The 20,731-nt window shown below is 55.5% G+C and overlaps 1 protein-coding gene across 1 annotated transcript in view; it reads left to right on the top strand.

The window, feature by feature from the left end:
- The first annotated feature begins 658 nt into the window (after window positions 1-658).
- HCN4 (hyperpolarization activated cyclic nucleotide gated potassium channel 4) overlaps window positions 659-20,731 on the top strand; it is a 49,467-nt gene continuing 29,394 nt past the window's right edge. Inside the window, exon 1 of the mRNA XM_034939102.3 lies at window positions 659-2,460. Within this exon, the coding sequence (XP_034794993.2) occupies window positions 1,676-2,460 (785 nt within the window). The 5' untranslated portion in view covers window positions 659-1,675. The remainder of the gene's footprint in view (window positions 2,461-20,731) is intronic.

The following is a 20,731-nucleotide window of genomic DNA, read 5'->3' as shown; positions in this document are numbered from 1 at the left end:
GAGCTAGTGAAATCTGTCCATAAGCCCGGACACTGTACAGTGGGAGAGACTGGGAGAGAGGACACACAGTTGGATCCTTGGCGGGGGTTGGGGGGAAGGGGGCTGGGCTGCAGACTGGAAGGGAGTGGGGGCTGTGCAGCTGCTTGGGGGTGCAGGTAGGGGACTGGGTGGAACAGGAACTCACCCAGCGTGGGTCCACATAGTAGGTGTCATAATGTGGATGGGAACACAGGGAGAAGGGGCTCCAAAGCCAGTTCCAGAGTGCTGGGGCGTCCGAGGAGCCGGCCCAACCGCTCCCCGCTGCAGCCGGCTTGTCCCTTTCTCGGAACTACCGAGGGAGAGGCGCGTGCGGAGGTCGGCGTTCGGATCTCGCATCCGTCACTGTTGCCGGCGCATTTCCTCGAAGTCTTACCTCGAAGGGCTGGGTCCCACCCGCGCGCCCTGTGCGTGTCTCCCTGTTTCCCCACGCCCTCCTTGCCTGGCTGCTGCGAGGCTTTGCAGGGGAAAGACTGGCGCGGGGTTTCGCACCCTGCCCATGTCACAGGAAAACCCTGGGAGCCTCCCCGACGCGGCGCATTTCCGGAAGCCCCCTCTCCAGGCGGGTTGCGGGAAGGCCGGGACTCTGCATCCAGACGAACCCGGTCGCCTCCCAAGAGGAAAGTCGGAGACCCAGCTGAGGGGCAAAAATGCCAGGGAAAGGCGAGCCCAGAGCTTGGTGATGGAGAAATTGGGAAGCCACCCCCCACCCTTCAATCTTAGGATGGGGAATTCGCAACTGAAGCCGGAGCTTCAGACTTGGGGCGCACTCCCAGCTTAGCCCAGGAAAGAGATTTAAGGGCGCAGCAGTGTGGATACCTCTCACCCCGGCCCCGAAGGTCTAGCGAGGGTCTAACCTGGGCCCCTTGCCAGGCCCGCCTCCCGCCCCTTTCCAGCCCCCGGCCCGTGCGCCGCTGCCCCTTTAAGAAGCCCAGGTAGGCAGGCCCGGCTGCTGGAGCCGCTCCTATGGCAACCCGCGAGCTGCGGCGGCTTCATGAATATTCCGGGGCGCGGGAGCCCCAGCGCTGCCGGAGGGCGCTTCGGGGGAGGCGGCCGCTGATGTAAGCCCGGCGGGTCGCTGGGCTCCGCTCGGTTGCGGCGGGAGCCCCGGGACGGGCCGGACGGGCCGGGGCAGAGGAGGCGAGGCGAGCTCGCGGGTGGCCAGCCACAAAGCCCGGGCGGCGAGACAGACGGACAGCCAGCCCTCCCGCGGGACGCACGCCCGGGACCCGCGCGGGCCGTGCGCTCTGCACTCCGGAGCGGTTCCCCGAGCGCCGCGGCCGCAGAGCCTCTCCGGCCGGCGCCCATTGTTCCCCGCGGGGGCGGGGCGCCTGGAGCCGGGCCGCGCGCCGCGCCCCTGAACGCCAGAGGGAGGGAGGGAGGCAAGAAGGGAGCGCGGGGTCCCCGCGCCCAGCCGGGCCCGGGAGGAGGTGTAGCGCGGCGAGCCCGGGGACTCGGAGCGGGACTAGGATCCTCCCCGCGGCGCGCAGCCTGCCCAAGCATGGGCGCCTGAGGCTGCCCCCACGCCGGTGGCGAAGGACGCGTCCCCACGGGCGGACTGACCGGCGGGCGGACCTGGAGCCCGTCCGCGGCGCCGCGCTCCTGCCCCCGGCCCGGTCCGACCCCGGCCCCTGGCGCCATGGACAAGCTGCCGCCGTCCATGCGCAAGCGGCTCTACAGCCTCCCGCAGCAGGTGGGGGCCAAGGCGTGGATCATGGACGAGGAAGAGGACGCCGAGGAGGAGGGGGCCGGGGGGCGCCAAGACCCCAGCCGCAGGAGCATCCGGCTGCGGCCACTGCCCTCGCCCTCCCCCTCGGCGGCCGCGGGTGGCACGGAGTCCCGGAGCTCGGCCCTCGGGGCAGCGGACAGCGAAGGGCCGGCCCGCGGCGCGGGCAAGTCCAGCACGAACGGCGACTGCAGGCGCTTCCGCGGGAGCCTGGCCTCGCTGGGCAGCCGGGGCGGCGGCAGCGGCGGCACGGGGAGCGGCAGCAGTCACGGACACCTGCATGACTCCGCGGAGGAGCGGCGGCTCATCGCCGAGGGCGACGCGTCCCCCGGCGAGGACAGGACGCCCCCAGGCCTGGCGGCCGAGCCCGAGCGCCCCGGCGCCTCGGCGCAGCCCGCAGCCTCGCCGCCGCCGCCCCAGCAGCCAGCGCAGCCGGCCTCCGCCTCCTGCGAGCAGCCCTCGGTGGACACAGCTATCAAAGTGGAGGGAGGCGCGGCTGCCGGCGACCAGATCCTCCCGGAGGCCGAGGTGCGCCTGGGCCAGGCTGGCTTCATGCAGCGCCAGTTCGGGGCCATGCTCCAACCCGGGGTCAACAAATTCTCCCTAAGGATGTTCGGCAGCCAGAAAGCCGTGGAGCGCGAACAGGAGAGGGTCAAGTCGGCCGGATTTTGGATTATCCACCCCTACAGTGACTTCAGGTAAGGGGCCACAGCGATGATCCTGTGGGTGCCCTGCGCGGTGGCAGGCATGCCTCCTCCTGACCCTGCCTCCCAGCCGGAGTTAACTTTCCTGCCTTGCGCTGGGAGCTCCAAGAGAAGCAGGGCGCCTCTAGGCTCGGAGACACCCCCAGGCCCCCTCCTGCACCGCGCTGGGGGAACTTTCCTCTGGGTTCAGTCACTCGTCTTCTCGGGTCTGGGCTGCATTGGAGACAGAATGAAAAGGTGTTCTGAGCCTGGCCTACCCCTGCCGGCAGCCAGGATAGGGCTCTGCCACCTTAAGCCACATATTCCTCCTCCCCCTTCAAGGCTGCAGAGTCAGGATGGCCATCCTAGAGGCAGCTCCGGGTCATTCAGCCTGCAGAGCAGGGCCATGAAGAGAGACAGACCTCTCAGCAACGGGCCAGCTCCTTGGGTACTGACAGCAGGCATTTATGTCTGCTTTCTGGTGCCCTGGGAAGCTGCGGCCGGGTCCCTGGAGGACCGAAGTCACTGGGGCCTCAGGCCGGGATGAAAACCCCCTGCACCCACGGTAACCCTGAGCTCAGCTCCTCATGCTGAGTGGTGGGCCAAGAGCAGGCACCCTGGGCAGCTGGCATCCAGAGCGGCAGGGCAGAATGACCTTGCTCATAGTGATGGGTGAAGATGCCTGGTGTTCTGACTGATGAGCAGCTGTCCTGTGCCCCATGCTTGTCCAGTGGCCCATCCATACCCCAGAGACCCAAGCTCCAGCATCTGCTTGGTCTCTCATGGGCCACTCGTGGGTCCCCAAACAAGGTATGACCGCCAGTCAGGGAGAGGGACCCTGCCCCCTTCCACATCACTTGAGTCGGATGCCACTGAACAGCAGATACCACTGGGAGCTTGTGGGCATATTTGTGCAAAAAGAGGGATTGTTGGTTGTTTCTAGGGTTGGGATCAGGGATGCCTTTACCTAAGTCAAGGTCCTAAGGTTCCCTAGTGCCCCTCTGGGCTTTCGTGATACATGAGATTGTGATGAAGGTCTGGGAAACACTTTTCAAGCTGGGTTTAATTCTCTCATTCTCTCTTTCTCTGGGCCCTGCCGCCTACTTATCTCCCTTCCTTGCCTACCTTAGTTGCCTGCCTATAAAAATGAGCATTTTGCCAACCCAGAGCCCTCTTGGCAAACTCCAGGGAAGCTGGGTTTGTAATGAGAGCAAAGCCATTTTCCATCCAATGAGAGAGATTTCTCGCACTGGGAATGACCAGTCAGACAACACTCGGTGGCTTAAAATAGGTAGTGAACAGAGCCCCTCCCCCCTTTTTTCCTTTGACAGACTGCTCTTCCTAACCCTAATATCTCCAGGGTTCCCATTCCCAGAAGACTAGGGAGACCAGAGGGCAGGCTAAACAGACAGCCATAGTCATTAAATTGTGTGAGCAAATGTGGGACCCTCCCATCAGGAACGGTGTCTGGGTTCCCAGTGCCAGGTTCCTGAAGAGTGGGCTTGCCTCTGGCCAGTACTGGGCCCTGAGGATCCCGGGCCGAGCTAGAGAGGAGTGAGCAGGAGCTATGTCTCCTCCACCCCCATGGGTGTCCTGGGTTTTTCCTCCTGTCTCTCAACTCTTCAGTGGTGGTGATAGGCAGTTCCAGTACCAACCCCTTGAGATTGTTGAAGGGCCCTCCCCGCCCTTGCCCAGGTCCCTGCTGTTTTTGTTGTCAGAAAGCATCTGTTCAGGGTTCTCATCACCAAGCCCATTGCCTGGGGAGCCTACAAGAGGCCAACCCCAGGCATGCCCAGCCTCCCTCAGCAGCAAGCATTGGCCGGGGACCTTCTGAATGCTGGGCCTGGCCCTTCCTATCTCCCTTACCTTAGAAGGTGGAGAGTGAGGACTGGGTTGATTTCATCAGATAGGATCCTTTTCCCCTTCCTGGTCTTACCCCATTCTGGTATGTCTGTCCGCAGTCCCCCTGCTGCAGAATCTCCCACTAACTGCAGGCTGCCTGGGACATGGCTGCAGGAGAGGGTGTGGGGATAGGGAAGCGGGGATACAGCAGAATTGTGAAATGGGCAATAGGAAAAGGGTCAGAGTGGGCTTTGAATTTGGGTTTGTGCAACAAGCAACAGGGACTGGTAGCTGCAAGTGGCACGTCCTCTTTGCACAGCCTTGTAGCTGTCTGGAGCTGGGTGGGGTGTAAGGAAAGAAATCCAAGAAAGACCATCTGAGTGTGTCTGGAGGAGCGGTGGCCATACCTTTCCTGCTTCTAGGCCAAAACAGCTAATGTCATCCTTAGAATGTCAAACAGGCAAGAGCCTAGCTAATTCTTCTAAGCTTAGAAAACCCACCACTCAACCCCACCTAACCCACCGCACCCCGACCAGCACCCCCAGCCTTGGTCTCTAGAGTTTTAGCCATTGGCCTTGGGCCTCTATGTGTAGCCAATCGCCATTGCCCACCTCAGGCTTCGCAAGAGCTTCTGCAAGCATTGCTCAGGCTAGTCGAGGATTTATTCATCATTTTGACGGGCAGGAAGCATTGATCCAGCAGAATTGGTTTAATAAAGAATTGCCAGCAAACCATGATAGATTGAGTTTGCGGTTTGGAGTTCAGGGCTGGCTGTGATGGGCTGCTTCCGGCATCTCCCATTGCTGGGGGAGGAAGGCTGGGTGCCTTTTCCAGGGCAAGGGTGGGCTGTGCTTTGAGGGACCAGCATAACCTGGGCCATGGCTAATCATAGGCTTTTCTGGGCTACCTCTGCTTCTCATTACTCTACCTGCCCCCGATCCCACCCCCTAATAGAAAAGAAACCATGCCCTGGCCACCGCCATGGCTTCCCCAGGCTCCCTGGGCTTTTCTGGCTTCCCCTCCCCTCCAACTCCCCATCTGCCTTTTGAAACTTGTATTTGTGGTGTGTTAAGGGAAGAGGCCAGGATGCTGCAGCCCCTCAGGACATAGCTCCCCGGGCTCCTCCCCGAGGCTGGCTGGGCTCTTGGGTCCTGGATGGGTCCTTCCTTCCACACAAGCTGTGTCCCGGAGAACCTGGAAAAACAACAACAACAAAAAACATAGGTACTGGATAATCTTGTTTTTCTAAGAGGAGAGAAAAGAAATGGAACCCCAAGTGCAGATGTAGCTGGTTGTGTTCCTGGAAGCTGGTCAGGCTCAGGGAGTCAGCCTGGGTGTGTGTATCTAGGTGTCTGTCTGAGTGGGTGTCTGGGGGCTGTGTGGGTGGATGTGGAAGCTGGTGGGGAAGTCCCTGTGTGGAACGTCAGTTCTGGGATTGCTGCTGCGCCCCCAAAGCTGGCTCAGCCTTAATAATGGAGGCAGGCAGAAGCTTGGCCTTTCTCATCCCCCTGTCCCTACCCTCTCCTAGACTGAGCCTCCTGAAGCCATGAGGAAGGGAAGACGGGGGTGCTTAAAGTGTCCTTTCCTTGGGGCAGAAAGAGCTGGGCTCCAAAATCTTGGAAACTGGGCCAGTGGCCTAGCAGGTCCCAGGGGTGTCCTGAGCTGACTTCCTGCTGCTGGTCACTGGCACCCAGTCACTGCCATTACTCACCTCCCATCACCTCCCCAACCCTGACTGCTGTGGAGCCCTGTGTGGGTTATGAGCCTTATTTGAGCCCCAGTTTTCCCATTTAGAAAATGGGAATCTTGTTGCCTGTTGCCATGTCAAGCACAAATTGTATAACTGTGGTCGCCCCGCCGAGGTGAGAAGCTGCAGTGAGCTGTCAGAGGAGCCGTGATGCTGTTGTGAACCACACCTCCCCTGTCCTCACAACTTCCTTTCCTTGGTTTTGGGAAGATCACAAGGGCCTCTGTCCTTGGCTGAAGCAGGGGTTGTGAACCTTCTTGGGGTCAGACATTTTACTCCATCCAGAAGGATACCTGGGTGTCCAGACACATAGAGTGTGGCACTTAATTTCTGGTGTCTGTGGCCCCCTAAGTTGAGGACCATCTGGGAGCTCAAGGTTGTGAACCCCTCTCTAGGCCATCCCAGAAGAGAGCCTGGGCCTGGTGAGAGGCAGACACTCACCTTCTCTGGAGCCTGGCAGTGGGGGTCCCTCTGCAATCTGGGGCTTGGGCCTCCCATTGCCAGCAGGATGGAAACAAAAACAGGGCTCAGAGTTAGATGCCTGAGGGGGGGAAAGGGGTTCTGCCTGGGGACTGGTTTCTTTTCTATTTCCTCAGTCCTACCCGCTCCCACCTTTCTCACTTTGAATCCTGGAAAGGACTGTTCTGGCAGGAGGTGGCAAGGAGGAAGAGGCAGCAGCCTGACTCTGGGTCTGGGGGTTCCGAGGCCCCTTCTTTGCTGGGCTTTCCTGGGGCCATTACCCAGGAATGTTGTTAGGACTCTCAGTGTGCAAAGCCAGGCGGAAAGGAGCCGCAGGCTGTGTTGGAGGGGGAAGGGTGCCTAGTTGCAGAGGGGAATTCCAAGGTGAGCTGCCTGGGCTGTGCTGTCAGCTGGCACAGTGGGCAGCAGGGCTCTCTCTGGGGATGAGATGTGTCCCACCTGACAAGGCAGGGGCTGCTGGAGCTCAGGACCGAGGTGCTTCCAGGATGCTGGATGCACAAAAACCCGATAGGGGCAGAGGGCCAGGATCCCCATACTGCCTGGCTAGAGAGGCCTCGGCTCCAGGTTCTCCCTGCTGCAAGGCTCAAGTTCCTGGTCTGGTGGCTACATGATAAGGATGGGGGTTACCTTCTCCCCTGCTTGGCCCTCCCACACTGGTTCCCTTAGCTGCTGTGAGCTTCGAGGGTTTTGGGCTGCCAGGTAGCTGCCTGCCTCACATAGGGAGTTTCCAACTGTGCTGACCTGTCTCCCTGTCCATCCACCCTCCTCTCCCATGCTTTAGGGCCCAGTGTCCCCAGGGCCTTGTGGGATGCTCTCTCAGGCCACCCTGGCCACCATCCATCTCTTCCTGGCTGACCACCTTGTGGCATTTGGACGGAGCTCTGTGTTTGTTACAATGCAGCTTGTCCTGCTGTAATGTCATCCGACTCACCCGGCGATCTTGTTCAATACAGATTCTGATTCAGTAGGTCTGGATGGGGCCTGAGATGCTGTATTTCTCATTAAGCGCCCAAAGATTGCTAATGTGGCTGGTGTCCAGACCAGGACCATGCTTGGAGTATTGAGGTTACTGTTCATGCGCTTGTTCCATGCTTAGCCCAAGCTCCCAAACTGAGCTCCCTGAGGGCAGAGGTCCGTTTTATCTCTTTGGCCTCAGAGCCTGTGGCCTCTATCCCCAAGCTCAGCATGGCAGGGTGAAGTCTGTGAACTGGGCTGAGCCAAGTCACAGAGGTCTGCCTGCCAGTGTGGGGATGTGGGATTCATAGCTTGCTCTTCCTCCTTTCCTGCACTGCTGCTTGGACGCTGCTGGTCCTGCATGCTGGCTTTTGGGATGGGTGTGAACAGGAAGAAGCTGGGTGGTCAGAGGACCCTCATTAATCCATCCTGTCCCACCACTTTTGCAGCTTTTCTCCCATCCAAAGGGCCAGAGGGGTGGGCCTGGCTGGGGAGAAGGCACAGGGAGTACTGTGACTGCTGCATTGCAATGAGATTTCTGGAAAGGAGCAGATGTCGGTATGAGCGCAGAGGTGACTGAGCAGGGGAGCCAGTGGCTCTGACAGGGGCCAGCTGAGAGGAGGACAGAGGCATCCAGGCCTTCTTCCCAATCTTATATCCTCCTTCCCTGCCCCAGGCTATGGCCAGCAGCCTCCCCTGGGGGCTGGGCTTGCTTGTCACTTCTCCCTGCCCCTTCCTACCCTGAAAGGCATTAGCTTCCATACAAATGATGGGGCTGACAAGTGTCATAGCAGCCTGAGTGGCCGTTGTGCCTGCCACAACACTGACCACCGTGGAGGAATTCACTCAGAGCAGAAGGTCCAGCCCCAGTCCCCTGGGGGCTTGTCTTAGAACCGAGGAGGCAGCCGGCTCCTGCACAGACTCACTTGGCTCAAGGGCTCTTACAAAGCTGCGACTGCCAGTTGCTAATTAATAGAAGGGCTACTGAGGCCGGCCAGACAGTCTTGCTTTCGCCCAGGGGATGCTGAAGAATTCACGTTTCCCAGACAGAGAGGGCCATGGGCGGGCAGGGGCATTGTGTTGGCTTTGGAGAGGATGTTCTCTGCCAGCTAGGCTTCTTTACTGAGGAGGCATTGCCAGGGCCCTAGAAGTCTGCAGTCCCAAGGGCTAGGAAGGCACTGGGAGACACTGTACCATCAGCACCCACTCGGATCTGAGGTGGGAGGCAGCACAGAGAGGTGGTGAGCTCCCCGTCACCGTGGGCGCTCAAGATAAGACTGGGCAGTACTTCGATCAGAGGTTGCCAAGCAGCATCCCTTGCACCACATACAGCACCCAGATGTGCTCTGTTTGGCCAGCATAGTGTGTCATAACAAATCTGAGCCAATGTTTTTAAATGGAAAGATACAACATGAAAATATGGCTCTCGGGCTTCTCTTGAAAAACTGGAAACCCTGGCAGCCCTGGCCCCACATTCCCACTCCACAGTGGGGAGCTGAAGGAGACACTAGAGGCTGCCTCCTTTACATTGGCTTTTGCTCTGCAGTTGTGCAGGTCCCCAGCTGTCGCTAAGGCCACTGTCTTACACCCAGCCACGTCATTCATGCCATTTAGCTGCCTGACCCCTGTAGGCTTCGGAGTTTACAGCCCTAGACTCAAATCAACAGAGACTAAAGCCAGGTGGGTTCACAGATCAGTAACCACCATTTACAAAGCACCTACCATGTGCCAGGCTGTGCTAGAAGCTCTATATCTCCCATTTCATTTATTCTTCACGATGGCCTCCAAATAGTTTTATATCCCCAACTTACAGATAAGCCTCCGACGAGGAAAGGAGAGAGAGAGAGAGAGGTCCCCCAAATCATGCAGCCATGAATATCAGAACTGGAATTTGACATTCCTCCTTCTTTTATGTTAGTGTTTAAAAAATTTAATTACACAAGTAGTTCAAGAAAACATTCTCCTGAGAATTAAAACATCGAGGAGGGGCTCAGAAAGGGATAGTCAGCAGGCACAGAAAATCGATCAGGTGTCAGAATATCAGATCTGGAGAGGCCTTAGCAAGCCCCTGGCCTGGAGCCTTTGTTTCATAGATGGGGAGTAGAGGAGCAAAGATGGGGAGCAACTGGCTCAAGGTCACAGAGTATGTCAGAGGCGAAACCAGAGACCAAGTGGGTTGTGTAACGTCTTGTCTGCAAAGGTCTTCAAGCTTAAATCCACCCCCAGCTTCCCAGCCAGAGGGTTCACAGGGAAGGCCTTTCCTGAATGGTCCTATCAGTTGGAGCTTTTTCTTGTCACTCTAGCTTCATACATATCTTTCTGGGATGATAGATATTTTCAGGATCCCATCAAAATTAAGCTGCTCCCATGAGAAGGGAGTCTTCCCCTTTCTGAAGATGCAGAGTCTGGTGGCTGGGACATGCTGTCCTGACCCCAGATCTGGGGATGCTGTTTCTGAGGATGCTGGGCTGGGATGCCAGCTCACCTCCTCTTCCTGGGCAGGTCCTGACTGCTAGAGACCTTTGGGGTTTGGGGACCATATCCGGGTGCCATTAATGCCCCTGTTCATGGATGGCGGTGATTGGGGTTCAGAGGAGAAGGGGCAAGTGTCCAGTGGTATCTTTCTCTGATCCACCAGAGAAATGGTCACGTGATCTATTCATGATAGACTTCAGAAAAGTCAAGAAGTGGGGTTGATCTGTGGTTTAGGACTCAGTGTGTGACCAGAATCAGGGCTTATTCTGTGACCATGGCTAGAACTCAGCTTCTGACAATGGTCGGATCTCAGTGTGTAACCAGGATTGGGGTTCAGTCCGTGGCTGGGGTCAGGGCTAAGTCTGTGGCCAAGGGAAGGGTTTGGTCTAGGGTCAGGAACTGGCATCCTTGTGCAAAGCCTTTGAGCCAATTTCGGTGCCCTTGCTGAGGTACCAAGGCTCGGGACTCTACCTTCGTGCCCCGCCCCCCTTTAGGAAGCTCTCCCTAAGTTCCCTGAGCTCCTACACCTCTTAGTATCTGAGCCAGCTGCCTCTGGTCCTCTCTGGGAGGTAAAGTACAAATTATAAATAAACAACAGAGCCACCACTGCCGACGCCAGAGCCACCAAATCTCACACGTGACAGCTCCCCACCCAACTCTGCTCTCTCATCGTTTGGGGCTGGTGTTTGGTGTTCTCAGCCAGGCAGCAAGCTCAGGTGCCCTCAGGGTCAGGGCTGGACCTCGAGCCGTGCCGGCTGGATAGGGGGACTCCCTCCACCCACTGCTCCCCCAGCTCTGGGCTACCACAAATTGCAGAGCAAGCAGCGGGGCCTCCAGGTCTGATCACGGCAGCTGTGGGGGCCTGATAATTGGCTGCTGATGATTTTGTGTCTGTCTAAGCATTTATCTGTGTGGATGGATGTGTTATGTCTGCGTGAACGAGGCTTTCAGAAATTAATACATAATGGGGGCTGGCTAATACATTATCCTCTGGGCTTGGAGAGAGGCAAGCTAAGGGAGTCATGCCCTCCAGAATACCATATCACCCATTCCAAGACTGCTTTCACTATTAAGGGTGCTGGAGGTGGCAAAATGGAGAGTAGGGTTCCACTTCTGGTTCATGGGAGGGCAGATGAGCAGTAGATCAATATGGATTGATGATCAGGGAAGGCATCCTGGAGGAAGTGACTCTGAGCTGGATCTGAAGGAAAGAGAGAACCACTCTGTGCACTTTCTTGGAAGCTTAAGCTAAGGGCCGCCTGGCTGGGGTGGGTGTTGGCAGGTGCTGGGGGCTGCTTATTCAGAACCTGCCTCCTTTAACCTGTACTCCTTAGTCCCTGCCCTTCACCCTTGAGGACTCTGAGCGGGCTGCCTGTGCTGCCATCTGAGTACGTGTGGTGTGTTTGCCAGTGTGTATGTGTGCACCCTGGTCCTAGGTGCACAGCCTTTGAGAAGACTTGCTTCTCCTGCCTTACTAGGCCCAGAAGGCAGGTGTTGCCTGCAATAATGTCACTGAGCGTGTGGCCTGGAGCCCAGAAGTAATTACCCTGCAGTTCCCCGTTGGAGGCTAGAGCAGCCCCTGTTAATGATTAATGTGAGTCCCCAGCCACTGTATGCCAAAGTCAGCCATGGGCTTCTCCCACCTCCAGTATCTTCAGAGGATGTGAGGGCACTTGTTCCTTTCCCCAAAGACAGGAAAGACCCTCAGGTCCACAGGTCCCGTTCATGCCATTAGCACCTTTTAGAAGAAACTTGGTCCAGCAGGGGAGACTGCCCCTGGGGCCTGGCTTCCTGCAGTGTGGGGGCCGGCCCGCCCCAGAGCCCTGGGTCCTCCATCTTGAGCCAGCCTGCCCAGAACTGCCCACCCCTCCCACCCTCAGCTTCCCCTCCTGACCCTCATCCTGTTCTGCTGGGTGACCTCAGCAAGCTCCTCTCCTCTCTCAGTGTCCAGGGTCGGGCCTCAGTATGAGGCTGAAGAGAGCAGAGCTAATTGGCCAAATAGGTATTGAGTCCTGAATCCTGACCCCATTAGCACAAATAGAGCCAGCAGGGCAGGGACAGCGCTGCCGACCAGTAGAGCTTTTGAGAATCTCCCTCCCTCTTTCTGGCTCTGTCACCGAGGTCCAGCCAGTCATGATCCTAGAGTTCTGCAGTCCCTGGGGGCCAGGGACACGTGGAAGATCTCTTACCTAGGGGCCTTGTTTTGTGGAGGCTTTGTCGGCCCTTGTCCTGGGGAGCGGGGCTGGGGGTCTTCCTGGCACGCTGTATCATATTGGTGAGGCCTCTTGAAGGCCCTCCCTCCATTAGGTCATGGCCTCCGTGGATGGAGGCCAGGCTTTCTTTTCTTTGTTTCCGGGGCATCCTTCCCGGGAAGTGATGCAGCAGGAGCTTAATGAAAATGAACTGAAATGCCATCTGGGAAAGGGCCTCAACCATGCTCTCCTCCCAGCCTCCCCTCCTAGGGAGCAGTCCCCTCCTGGAAGCTCAGACCTGGCCTCAGAAGAGCTCAGAGTGTGAGGACCCATGCAGACTGCAGGGCACACTAGATGACTGTGGGTGGAGGGGCCCTGTGGGACAGGCCAGCAGGATCATCTACTCTGGGATTGGCAGAGGAAGGAAACAGGAAAAGCTGTTCAACGTGTCCCAGAGGCTCTGGGGCATCATCATCCTGTTGGGTTGCTCTGTAGCTCCTGGGGACAGAGTCTAGGGGACAAGCCTATGAATCCTACTAGTAGAAGACTTGGCTCTGTGCTGCCCAGCTGTGTGGACTTAACTGAGGCCTCACCTCTCTGAGTCTTGCTTTCCTCCTCTGAAAATGGGACCAGAGAGGGGTTGGGTGTTAGCAAGATCCCAAAGCCTGAATTGGCAGCCGCTGAAGAGTCATCTGGGTGCTTATGTGATCATGGATGTTTGGGCTCCCTGGGTGAGGCCGGGCAGGTAGAGTTTTAGGAAGCACCCAGGTGATTCTGCCTCCATCACTTTGGGAGCCAATGAGCTGGGCATCCCCAAGCCCCCATCTGCACTAACAGCCTGCAGTTCTCTGATTGCTCTGCATTTGCCTTAGTCCTACGGTGGCTCCCCAGAGCTTAGGGTAAAATCCTGCCTTCTTAGCCCAATATCCAACCCCATTGGTAATAGGCCTCCCTCTCCAGGGAGCTTTTATACCTTTTTTTTCCTTGTGGGTTGTGAGGAGTCAAAATCATAAAATTCTGAGGCCAGAAGGGACCTCAGAGAACATGGCCCCACTCACCTTCCTTGTTAGACTGTGTTTTCCTGGAGAGAAGGCAGCACGTTCCCTCCAGCTCTGTGTCCCCAGATGCCCCAGAGAATCCTTGTTGTTTGGCCCCAAGCTCCATCCCATCAAAAAGGGATGGTGTAGACCCTTGCAGAGTCAGTATTTAGCTACTCTTTATAGGGAAGCCTTCCTATGGCCTCCTTGTTAGCCCCTTCTATGACCAATGCTGCCTGCCTTAAGAAGTTCTGCCCCGGGTCAGGCACTGTGGCTCACTCCTGTAATCCCAGCATTTTTGGAGGCTGAGGCAGGAGGATCACTCGAGCCCAGGAGTTAAAGACCAGCCTGGGCAACATGGAGAGACCCTACCTCTACAAAAAAAAAAAAAAAAAAAAAAAGAAAAGAAAGAAAAATTAGCTGGGCATGGTAGTGTGTGCCTGTAGTCCCAGCCACTCCAGAGGCTCAAGCAGGAGGGTGGCTTGAGCCCAGGGAGGTCAAGGCTGCAGTGAGCCAAGATTGCACCACCACACTCCAGCCTGGGCTACAGAGACCCTATCTCAAAAAAAAAAAAAAAAAAAAAGCAAAAAACAAAGACGTTCTGCCCCAAATCCATTTCCAGTGCTTCGTGTTGCCCCTCAAGCCTGTTTCCTCCCGCTGCTGGCAGTGCCTTCCTGTGTGAGCAGGTGAGCTCTCCCACCTAATTTCCCCAGAGGGTGTGCTCCCGTGCTACTCCACAACAATGTTCTATTTTTGCTCCAATCTCCTGAGTGGGAGGACAGAAGGTTCCTGGGGGAGTGGTGTTGGAGCCTTCTTTGATTCTTGTAAGCTTGACTGAGAGGTTCTCCAACTGCTTGTTACCTCCCCCATCTTCCCCAGTGGTCTTGTCCACTGGGTGAAGCACAGAGAGGTTAGGCCCTGGCCTGAGGGAACATGCATCCGGGCAACTTGGAGCACTGCGGAGCAGATGTCCCCTGCTGTGCAGTTTGGCGGTGTGTGTGTGTGTGCATGTACATGTTCACTGGTGTGTTTCTGCATATGCAACATAGTGTCTGCAGAGGAGGAATTAGCCCATCAGATAAACAATGGGTTTTCATCTCAAAATATTTCTTTTGCCCAGGCCTGTTCTCACTGTGCTGTTGAGAAGGTGCGGTTGCAGTCCCTTTCTCAAGGAATTCTCTTCCTCTATAACTTTCCCAGCCCCTCATGTACTCTGGAAGAGCCCTGAGTTCTCAAGCTGGCATTCAGGATGTCTCCCACATTCTCTTCAGAGCTGGGAGCTGAGGTGTCAGGGTTCCCTGAGATGCGCGTTCTTCCGTGAGTGAGCTGTCGATCTGGCCAGCTGCCCTTGGCTGACCTCTTTAGCCTCTGCACTGCAGAGATTCATGGAACTCAGCATATCTTTAGAGATGTCTAGCTCCATCCTCGTGTTGTGCCAATGGGGAAACTGAGGAAGAGACAGTGAGAGGAAGGGACTTATTCAAGGTCACACAGCAAGTTAGAGACAGGGACAGGACTAGAACTTGAGAATCTCAGGCCCCTGACCCAGACACCTTCCATCGCATAGCATGGGCCTCTTTCCTGTAACCCCTGGCCTCTAGCCACAGTGCTGTCTCCTGACCAATGGACCTACTTGGGTGCCTGCATCCTCTTTGAGGCTTTAGTACCCAACAGGGCATGCTGCCCCCTGCTCCTTTCTGGAGCAAGCCTGGCTGAATTTCTCCTCCCCTCTGGCCATCCCCAGCCTAAGGGATACAGAGTCAGAGATTCTGCATCAACCCTCTTATTCCCTTCCCTTGGCTCATGGCCCCATCTGCCCATGGAGCTGGCCTGGATTTTCAGCTCCCCTGTGGGGTGGGTCTGTCCATCTTCTATACTGAGGGCTTCTTGAGGTGGGACCATTTGTGTCCCTCAGGATCCTCCTAGCTCTCAGGCCAGGACCTGCATCTTAATGGCCATAGAATGATGATGATGATGATGATGGGGATGATGATGATGGGGATAATGGCCCACTTGAATTGAGTATTTATGCCATATAGCATATTGTAAATATTATCTCATTTGGTCTTCCTAGACTCCTGTGAGGTGGGGATTAATGTTCTCATCCTGCACATTAGAAAACAGGCTCAGAGAGGTTAAGTGATTTGCCCAAGGCCTCACAGCAGAGCACCTAGCCACCGCACATCTACAATAGCCTGGCCACACAGAAATGTGGTCCCTGCACCAGCAGTCTCAGCATCACCTGGGTGCTTGTTAACAGTGCAGATGTTGGCCCCACCCCACAGCCGACTGAAGTCCACCAAGTCTGCAGCTCAGAAAGTCCCCAGGTGATGTGTATGCACATTCCAGTGTGAGGGGCGCCGTGCTGTATGGCTGAAGGATCGCAGGCCAAGAAGAGAAGACTGGGTTAGCTGTCGCCCTCACACAGCTCACCTTCTTGGGGAGAGGCTGAGGCCAGCTCTCATTGCATCATGACAGGCAGGACCTCAGCCCAGGATGGGGAGGTACCTTAGAAGAGGCAGGGGTAAAGGGTCATCATTGGGTTTAAAGAAAAACAAAACGAAACAAACTTTGTTCCTCAAATATTGATAAACATAGAAAAATTGGAAAATAAAGGTACACCCAAATCCAAACAACCCGCCTGTAAACCAAGCCCCAGATGCCCTTGGCTCTAAATCGGACTGTGTCTGAGGCAGCCCTAGGCAGCCAAGGGAGCAGCTTACCTGGGAGCCCTGTGATTCTGAGTCAGAGTTTTTGAGGTGGGTTAAAAATAGAGCCCTAGTGGCCAGGCGGGGGTGGGAGGAAGACAGCAATTTATCTATTGTGGGGAGACCCTGGGGTCAGGGAAGAACAGTGAGGGGAGGTTGGGCAGGAAGGTTGGGCAGTGGGTGGGGCTATATTTCCCTCCAGAGACCTGAGCTGAGCACCCAGCCTGGCTCAAGAAGGCTGTGGGAGGTGATTTCAACCCTGAGGGTACAGGGGGAGGCTAAGATGCCAGCCCCAGGACACAGGCAGGGAGGACTCCTGCTCACCCTGGGACAAAACACTCCCCCACCACCAGAGAGGCAGCTCCTTCTAGGGTATGGGATGGTGAAGGGGGTGACAGTGGCTCTGCCTCAGAGAATGGTAAAGAGGAGCTAGACAGATAGGGGGTGTGGAGGGGGAGTAATAGGTGCTTTCAAACAGTTATTAAGGTGTGAGGAGGGGAGGCAGGAAAGGCAGCCTCATGCGTGTCACGTGTCTGTGTCATGGACTGACATGCGTGTGATGTTAAGCTATCCTCCTTTGCCTATTACACCTGCTCTTCAGACAACCGCCCTCTCTCCACCTTCATCATTGATCTCCAAAACATCTTCTCTTCCTGACCTCCCGGGCACGGCAATGACTTTGCCACATATTTCTGCTGACCACTTAGGAGCCGTCTGGGGACCAGGGTCGTGTCTTTCCCCTGACACATGTTAGAGGACCCTCACAGCACAGGGCGCTGGCCGTTGTTTAAAGGTAGATGAATGTTTCTGATTATAAAGGTAATATCTGCCTGTTTTGGGGAAGGTGGAAAATGTAGAAAGGTGAAATGGAGAAACTCAGAGTCACGATATATTCCCACCCTTAGAAATCATCAATGTTAATGATTTAGTGAATTCTTTTTTTGTTTTATCTTTGGCAGTCTTTTCTTCTTCTGGCAACAGTCTTCCGTCCGTCCGTCCATCCGTCCATCCATCCATCCATCCATCCATCCATCCATCCATCCATCCATCTGTCCATCCATCCATTTAACAATAAGATAATGTTACTGAGACTCCTCCCCATCCCTTGCCCAACTGTGTGTTCCCATCTTGGAAAAGGAAGAGAAATCATTTCTGCCCTTGGGGAGCTCACAGTAGGGGAAGCCCTAAGACTCCTCCTGGGTCTGTCCGGTTGGGGAATGGAGGGGATTCCGGGAGAGCAGTGGAGTTGCCTCCTTCATCCCCTCCTCAGGGCTCCTGAGTCTCACTGCTAGGCCTATTTGGGAAGAAGGGAGAACTTCTAAAATCCCCTGTGGTGGAGGTGGGGTAGAGGAGGGCCAAGGGGGTGTGCCCATAATGAGAGGCTTATTATGGGTGGTTGGTTCTGCTCCCACCGCCTGCACAGCTCAGGCTGGAAACGCAGTCAGGGCCCTGGTTGCAGTCTTTAGCCACAAGGTCCCCTGACCAGCTCTCTCTCATCCCATCCTGTCAGAGACCCCAGGCCCCCTGTTTCTTCTGGCCCATGTCTGTTCACCTGCCTTCTCCCCCACTTTCAATGCCTCCGCTCTTTTTCTGTCACTTTTCCACCATGATCCTCAGCACTGGGTGGGACCACCTGCTGAGGGCTGTTGCTGTGAGTCTTGGGGGTTTGGATGTGCTAAGTTCTTCCCTGATTGTCGGAGGCTTGTGGAAGCCTGGTGGGAAGGAGTCTGTTTCTGAGGGCTGCCCGCATCATGTGGCTTCTGCTGGGCTCCCTGCCACTCAGCCTTTGGCACGCACTCCTGAGGCATGCATGGCATGCACTCATCTGTTCACCCATCCCCCATCCACTCATTCGTATGTTTCCACCCATTCACGTATTTATGAGGACCTACCATATAAAAGGTACTGTGCTGACTTCAGAGAGTCAGTGATGGCAAGTTAGACTGTCACACACACAGTTTCTTATAACATGATAAGTACTATGCCAGGGCAGCGCCTGTGAGGGGCAGTTAACCGGATTTCCTAGGATACAAAGAAGGCTTCCCAGGAGAAGTGATGCCCCCTGTGAACCAAGGGGGGTAGGTGGGCACAAGTGGGGAGAAGAGTTCCAGGCAGAGATGACAGCATGTAGGAAAGCCCAGAGGCAAAGAAAGCACCATGCGCTGGGGACACCGAAGGCTGCTGAGTCTGTCTGCAGCAGAGTGTGCAAGGAGAGGAATGGGGAGCATCAAGGCAGGAGAAGGAGGCAGAGTCCAGGCCAGGAAAGGCCTTGGGGACAACAGTGAGGAATTTGGATTTCACTTAAGAGGTGATGGGAAGCGCAGAAGGATTTGGGGCTTAGCAAAGTGTGGAGAGTGGATTGGAGGAGGGTGCTGGCCCCAGCCCTGACCCTGAGGTATGTGAGGTCCTGGACTGGCCAGGAGCTCAGCTGGGAAGCTGTTGGAGTAGTCCCCATGGTGGGTTGATGGGACACATTGGATCCAGTGTGATGAAGTGTTGGAAGGCAAGGGAGATAGAAGAGTTGAGGATAACTCTGAGGTTTCTGGGATATACTTTTGGATGCCTGGTGGTACCATTTTCTGGGAGCACAAGAGTGTGGAGGAAGCTGTGAAGCTCTGTCTGAATATGGCAAGGGTGAGGTTCCCATGGGACATCCAGTTGTAGACATGTAGTCAGCAAGTGGATGCATGGGTTTAGAGTTCAAGAGAGGGGTATGGTTTACAAGGCAGCAGAATAACAAGGCCATGGGAGTCGGTGAAATCACCTGGAAAGTGTGCATAGAGTGGGAAGAGATGAGGGCCCCAAGGAGCAAAAACATGGAAAGGTCATGCCGAGGGAAAGGAGGCCGTTCAAGGGAAGGGAAAGGAGAGGCAGTGAGAACAGAGAAAAGTCAGTGGAGTGGGCCACCTTGGAAGCCAAGGAGGAGACTGTCTGCAGGTAAGAATGGTCTACAGGGCCAGATGATGCTAAAGGCCAGGGAGGAAATGGACTGGAAAGTGACCATTGGATTTAGCAGCAGGGTGCATATTGGTGACGTGCTGAGGAGTGGAGAGCAGCATCGCTTCTCCGCCTTTTGGCTAAGATCAAGTGGAGTGGAGAGGAGCGCTGGGTGAGGGGCACGAAAGCGAGAGTGTGGGGACGGTGACACCTCCTTCAAGGAGCTTGGTAAGAGATAAGACAGCAGGGGTTCAGGGAGGGATTTTTTTTTAAGTTTAGAGAGCTTAAAAGGAAAAGCTGATGGGAAAGGATCAGTGGAGAGAGACAGATGGAAGAGAGAGGGAATCTTCTGTAGATTAAGGTCCCTGGGGAGGAAAATGGGGATGGTATCAAAAGGGCAGGTACAAGAGCTGCTGATTTCCCTGTGACTGGGAAGAGGAGATGGGATTGGGGAGATGCTTCAAGGTGGCAGAAAGAGGAAGGGGACACTGGCGGCTTTGCTTTTCTCTGTGACGTAGAAAGTGGTATTATCTACTGACTCTGAGAGAAAAAGTGGTGGTTTCAGAGCTTTGAGGAGAGAGGAATTAATTTGAACTACCAGCTATGGGGAATGGGCAGGAAAGTTTACTAGGTTCTCCTGGAAGGATCAGGGGACAGAGATGAGGGCTGTGAATGAGGCCATGATGATGACATTGAGGCACGAGGAGCTAAGAAACTTGGATATTTAGTAGGACTGGTCTGAGGTTGTGGGATTCTCTACACAGCTCCCATGTGAACATGAAAAGGGTTGATGGTGGTCCTTGCCTGGGGCTGGGATTTCATGACGGTGCCAGGAGGAGGGGCATGGGAGTTAAAGGCGTTGGTTTTAGAGAGGCGAATGAGCTGGACCATCGTGTCTGGGGTGAAGGGTGGTTGGGAGGATGTAGGAGGGTTCTGATGAGAGGATCAGAGGAGTCAGCGGACTGGATATTCCCAGGACTCTGAAAAACAGGTGCAGCGCAACTGAATAGAAGAGCCGGCAGGAAAGAAGGGCAGGGTGTACAAGAGGACTGCAGAGATGCAGCACCTGGAGGTGGTGACGTGGTCAAGTGTGTGCTTTGGAATGGACCATTGAGGTGGGATTGTTAGAGTCAGGGTGGCAAGCTACCAAGAGGCCAAGGTGTTGTCTGGGTCAATGATATGGAGTAGAAGTCACCCAGGACGATCACAGGATTTGGAGTGGAATGGGAGGTTGTGACCCAGGTGCCAGCATTGCCAAAGTCCTTGAGGATGGCAGATGGGTGCTGGAAGGATGGCCAGCAAATGACAAGGATACCCAAAAGATCTTGTAGACATTTCTGCCACAGGCAGGAGGTAGCAGCAGTAGGGAGAGGGGAGGATGCTGACTCACCCCTGACTCTGAGGTATGAGGGATTTGGAAGAGTGATGTCCTTAGGACACAACTAGGGTTCACTTAAGCAGGGAGGCAGTGGGGTCTGGGAGTGAAGAAGTTAAGGATGCAGGTGCCATGGAAGAGAGCACAGGAGAGAGAGCTGGGAGGGAGACAAGGAGCTTGGGGAGGGACAGAGTTTGGGAGTAATAAAATACCACCAGCCAGATTGATATTTCTGTGGAGTGGTTAGAAAGCAGGCCTCTGGAGTCAGACTCTTTGGGTTTGAATACTTGGCCCACCATATATGGCAAATCTCTCAACTCCTTGTACCTCAGTCTCCTCATCTGTAAAATGGGCATAATCGTAGTATCTACCTCATAGGGGTTTTTTTTAATGAAGATTAAATAAAGTAGTCCAGATAAGGTACTCAGATTAGTGCCTGGCAAATGGTAAGTGTCCAAAAAGTATTGACTGCCATCCTCCTCCATTCTCACTGTTTTCAGTGTCAGGATCTTTGCTGGGTCTGGAAAACCAAGGGAATG

The sequence above is a fragment of the Pan paniscus genome, chromosome 16, assembly GCF_029289425.2.
Source record: "Pan paniscus chromosome 16, NHGRI_mPanPan1-v2.0_pri, whole genome shotgun sequence".
In the NCBI taxonomy this organism is placed as follows: domain Eukaryota; kingdom Metazoa; phylum Chordata; class Mammalia; order Primates; family Hominidae; genus Pan; species Pan paniscus.
The sequence above is the reverse complement of the archived record's forward strand: the minus strand, read 5'-3'. Positions and strand labels throughout refer to the sequence as shown.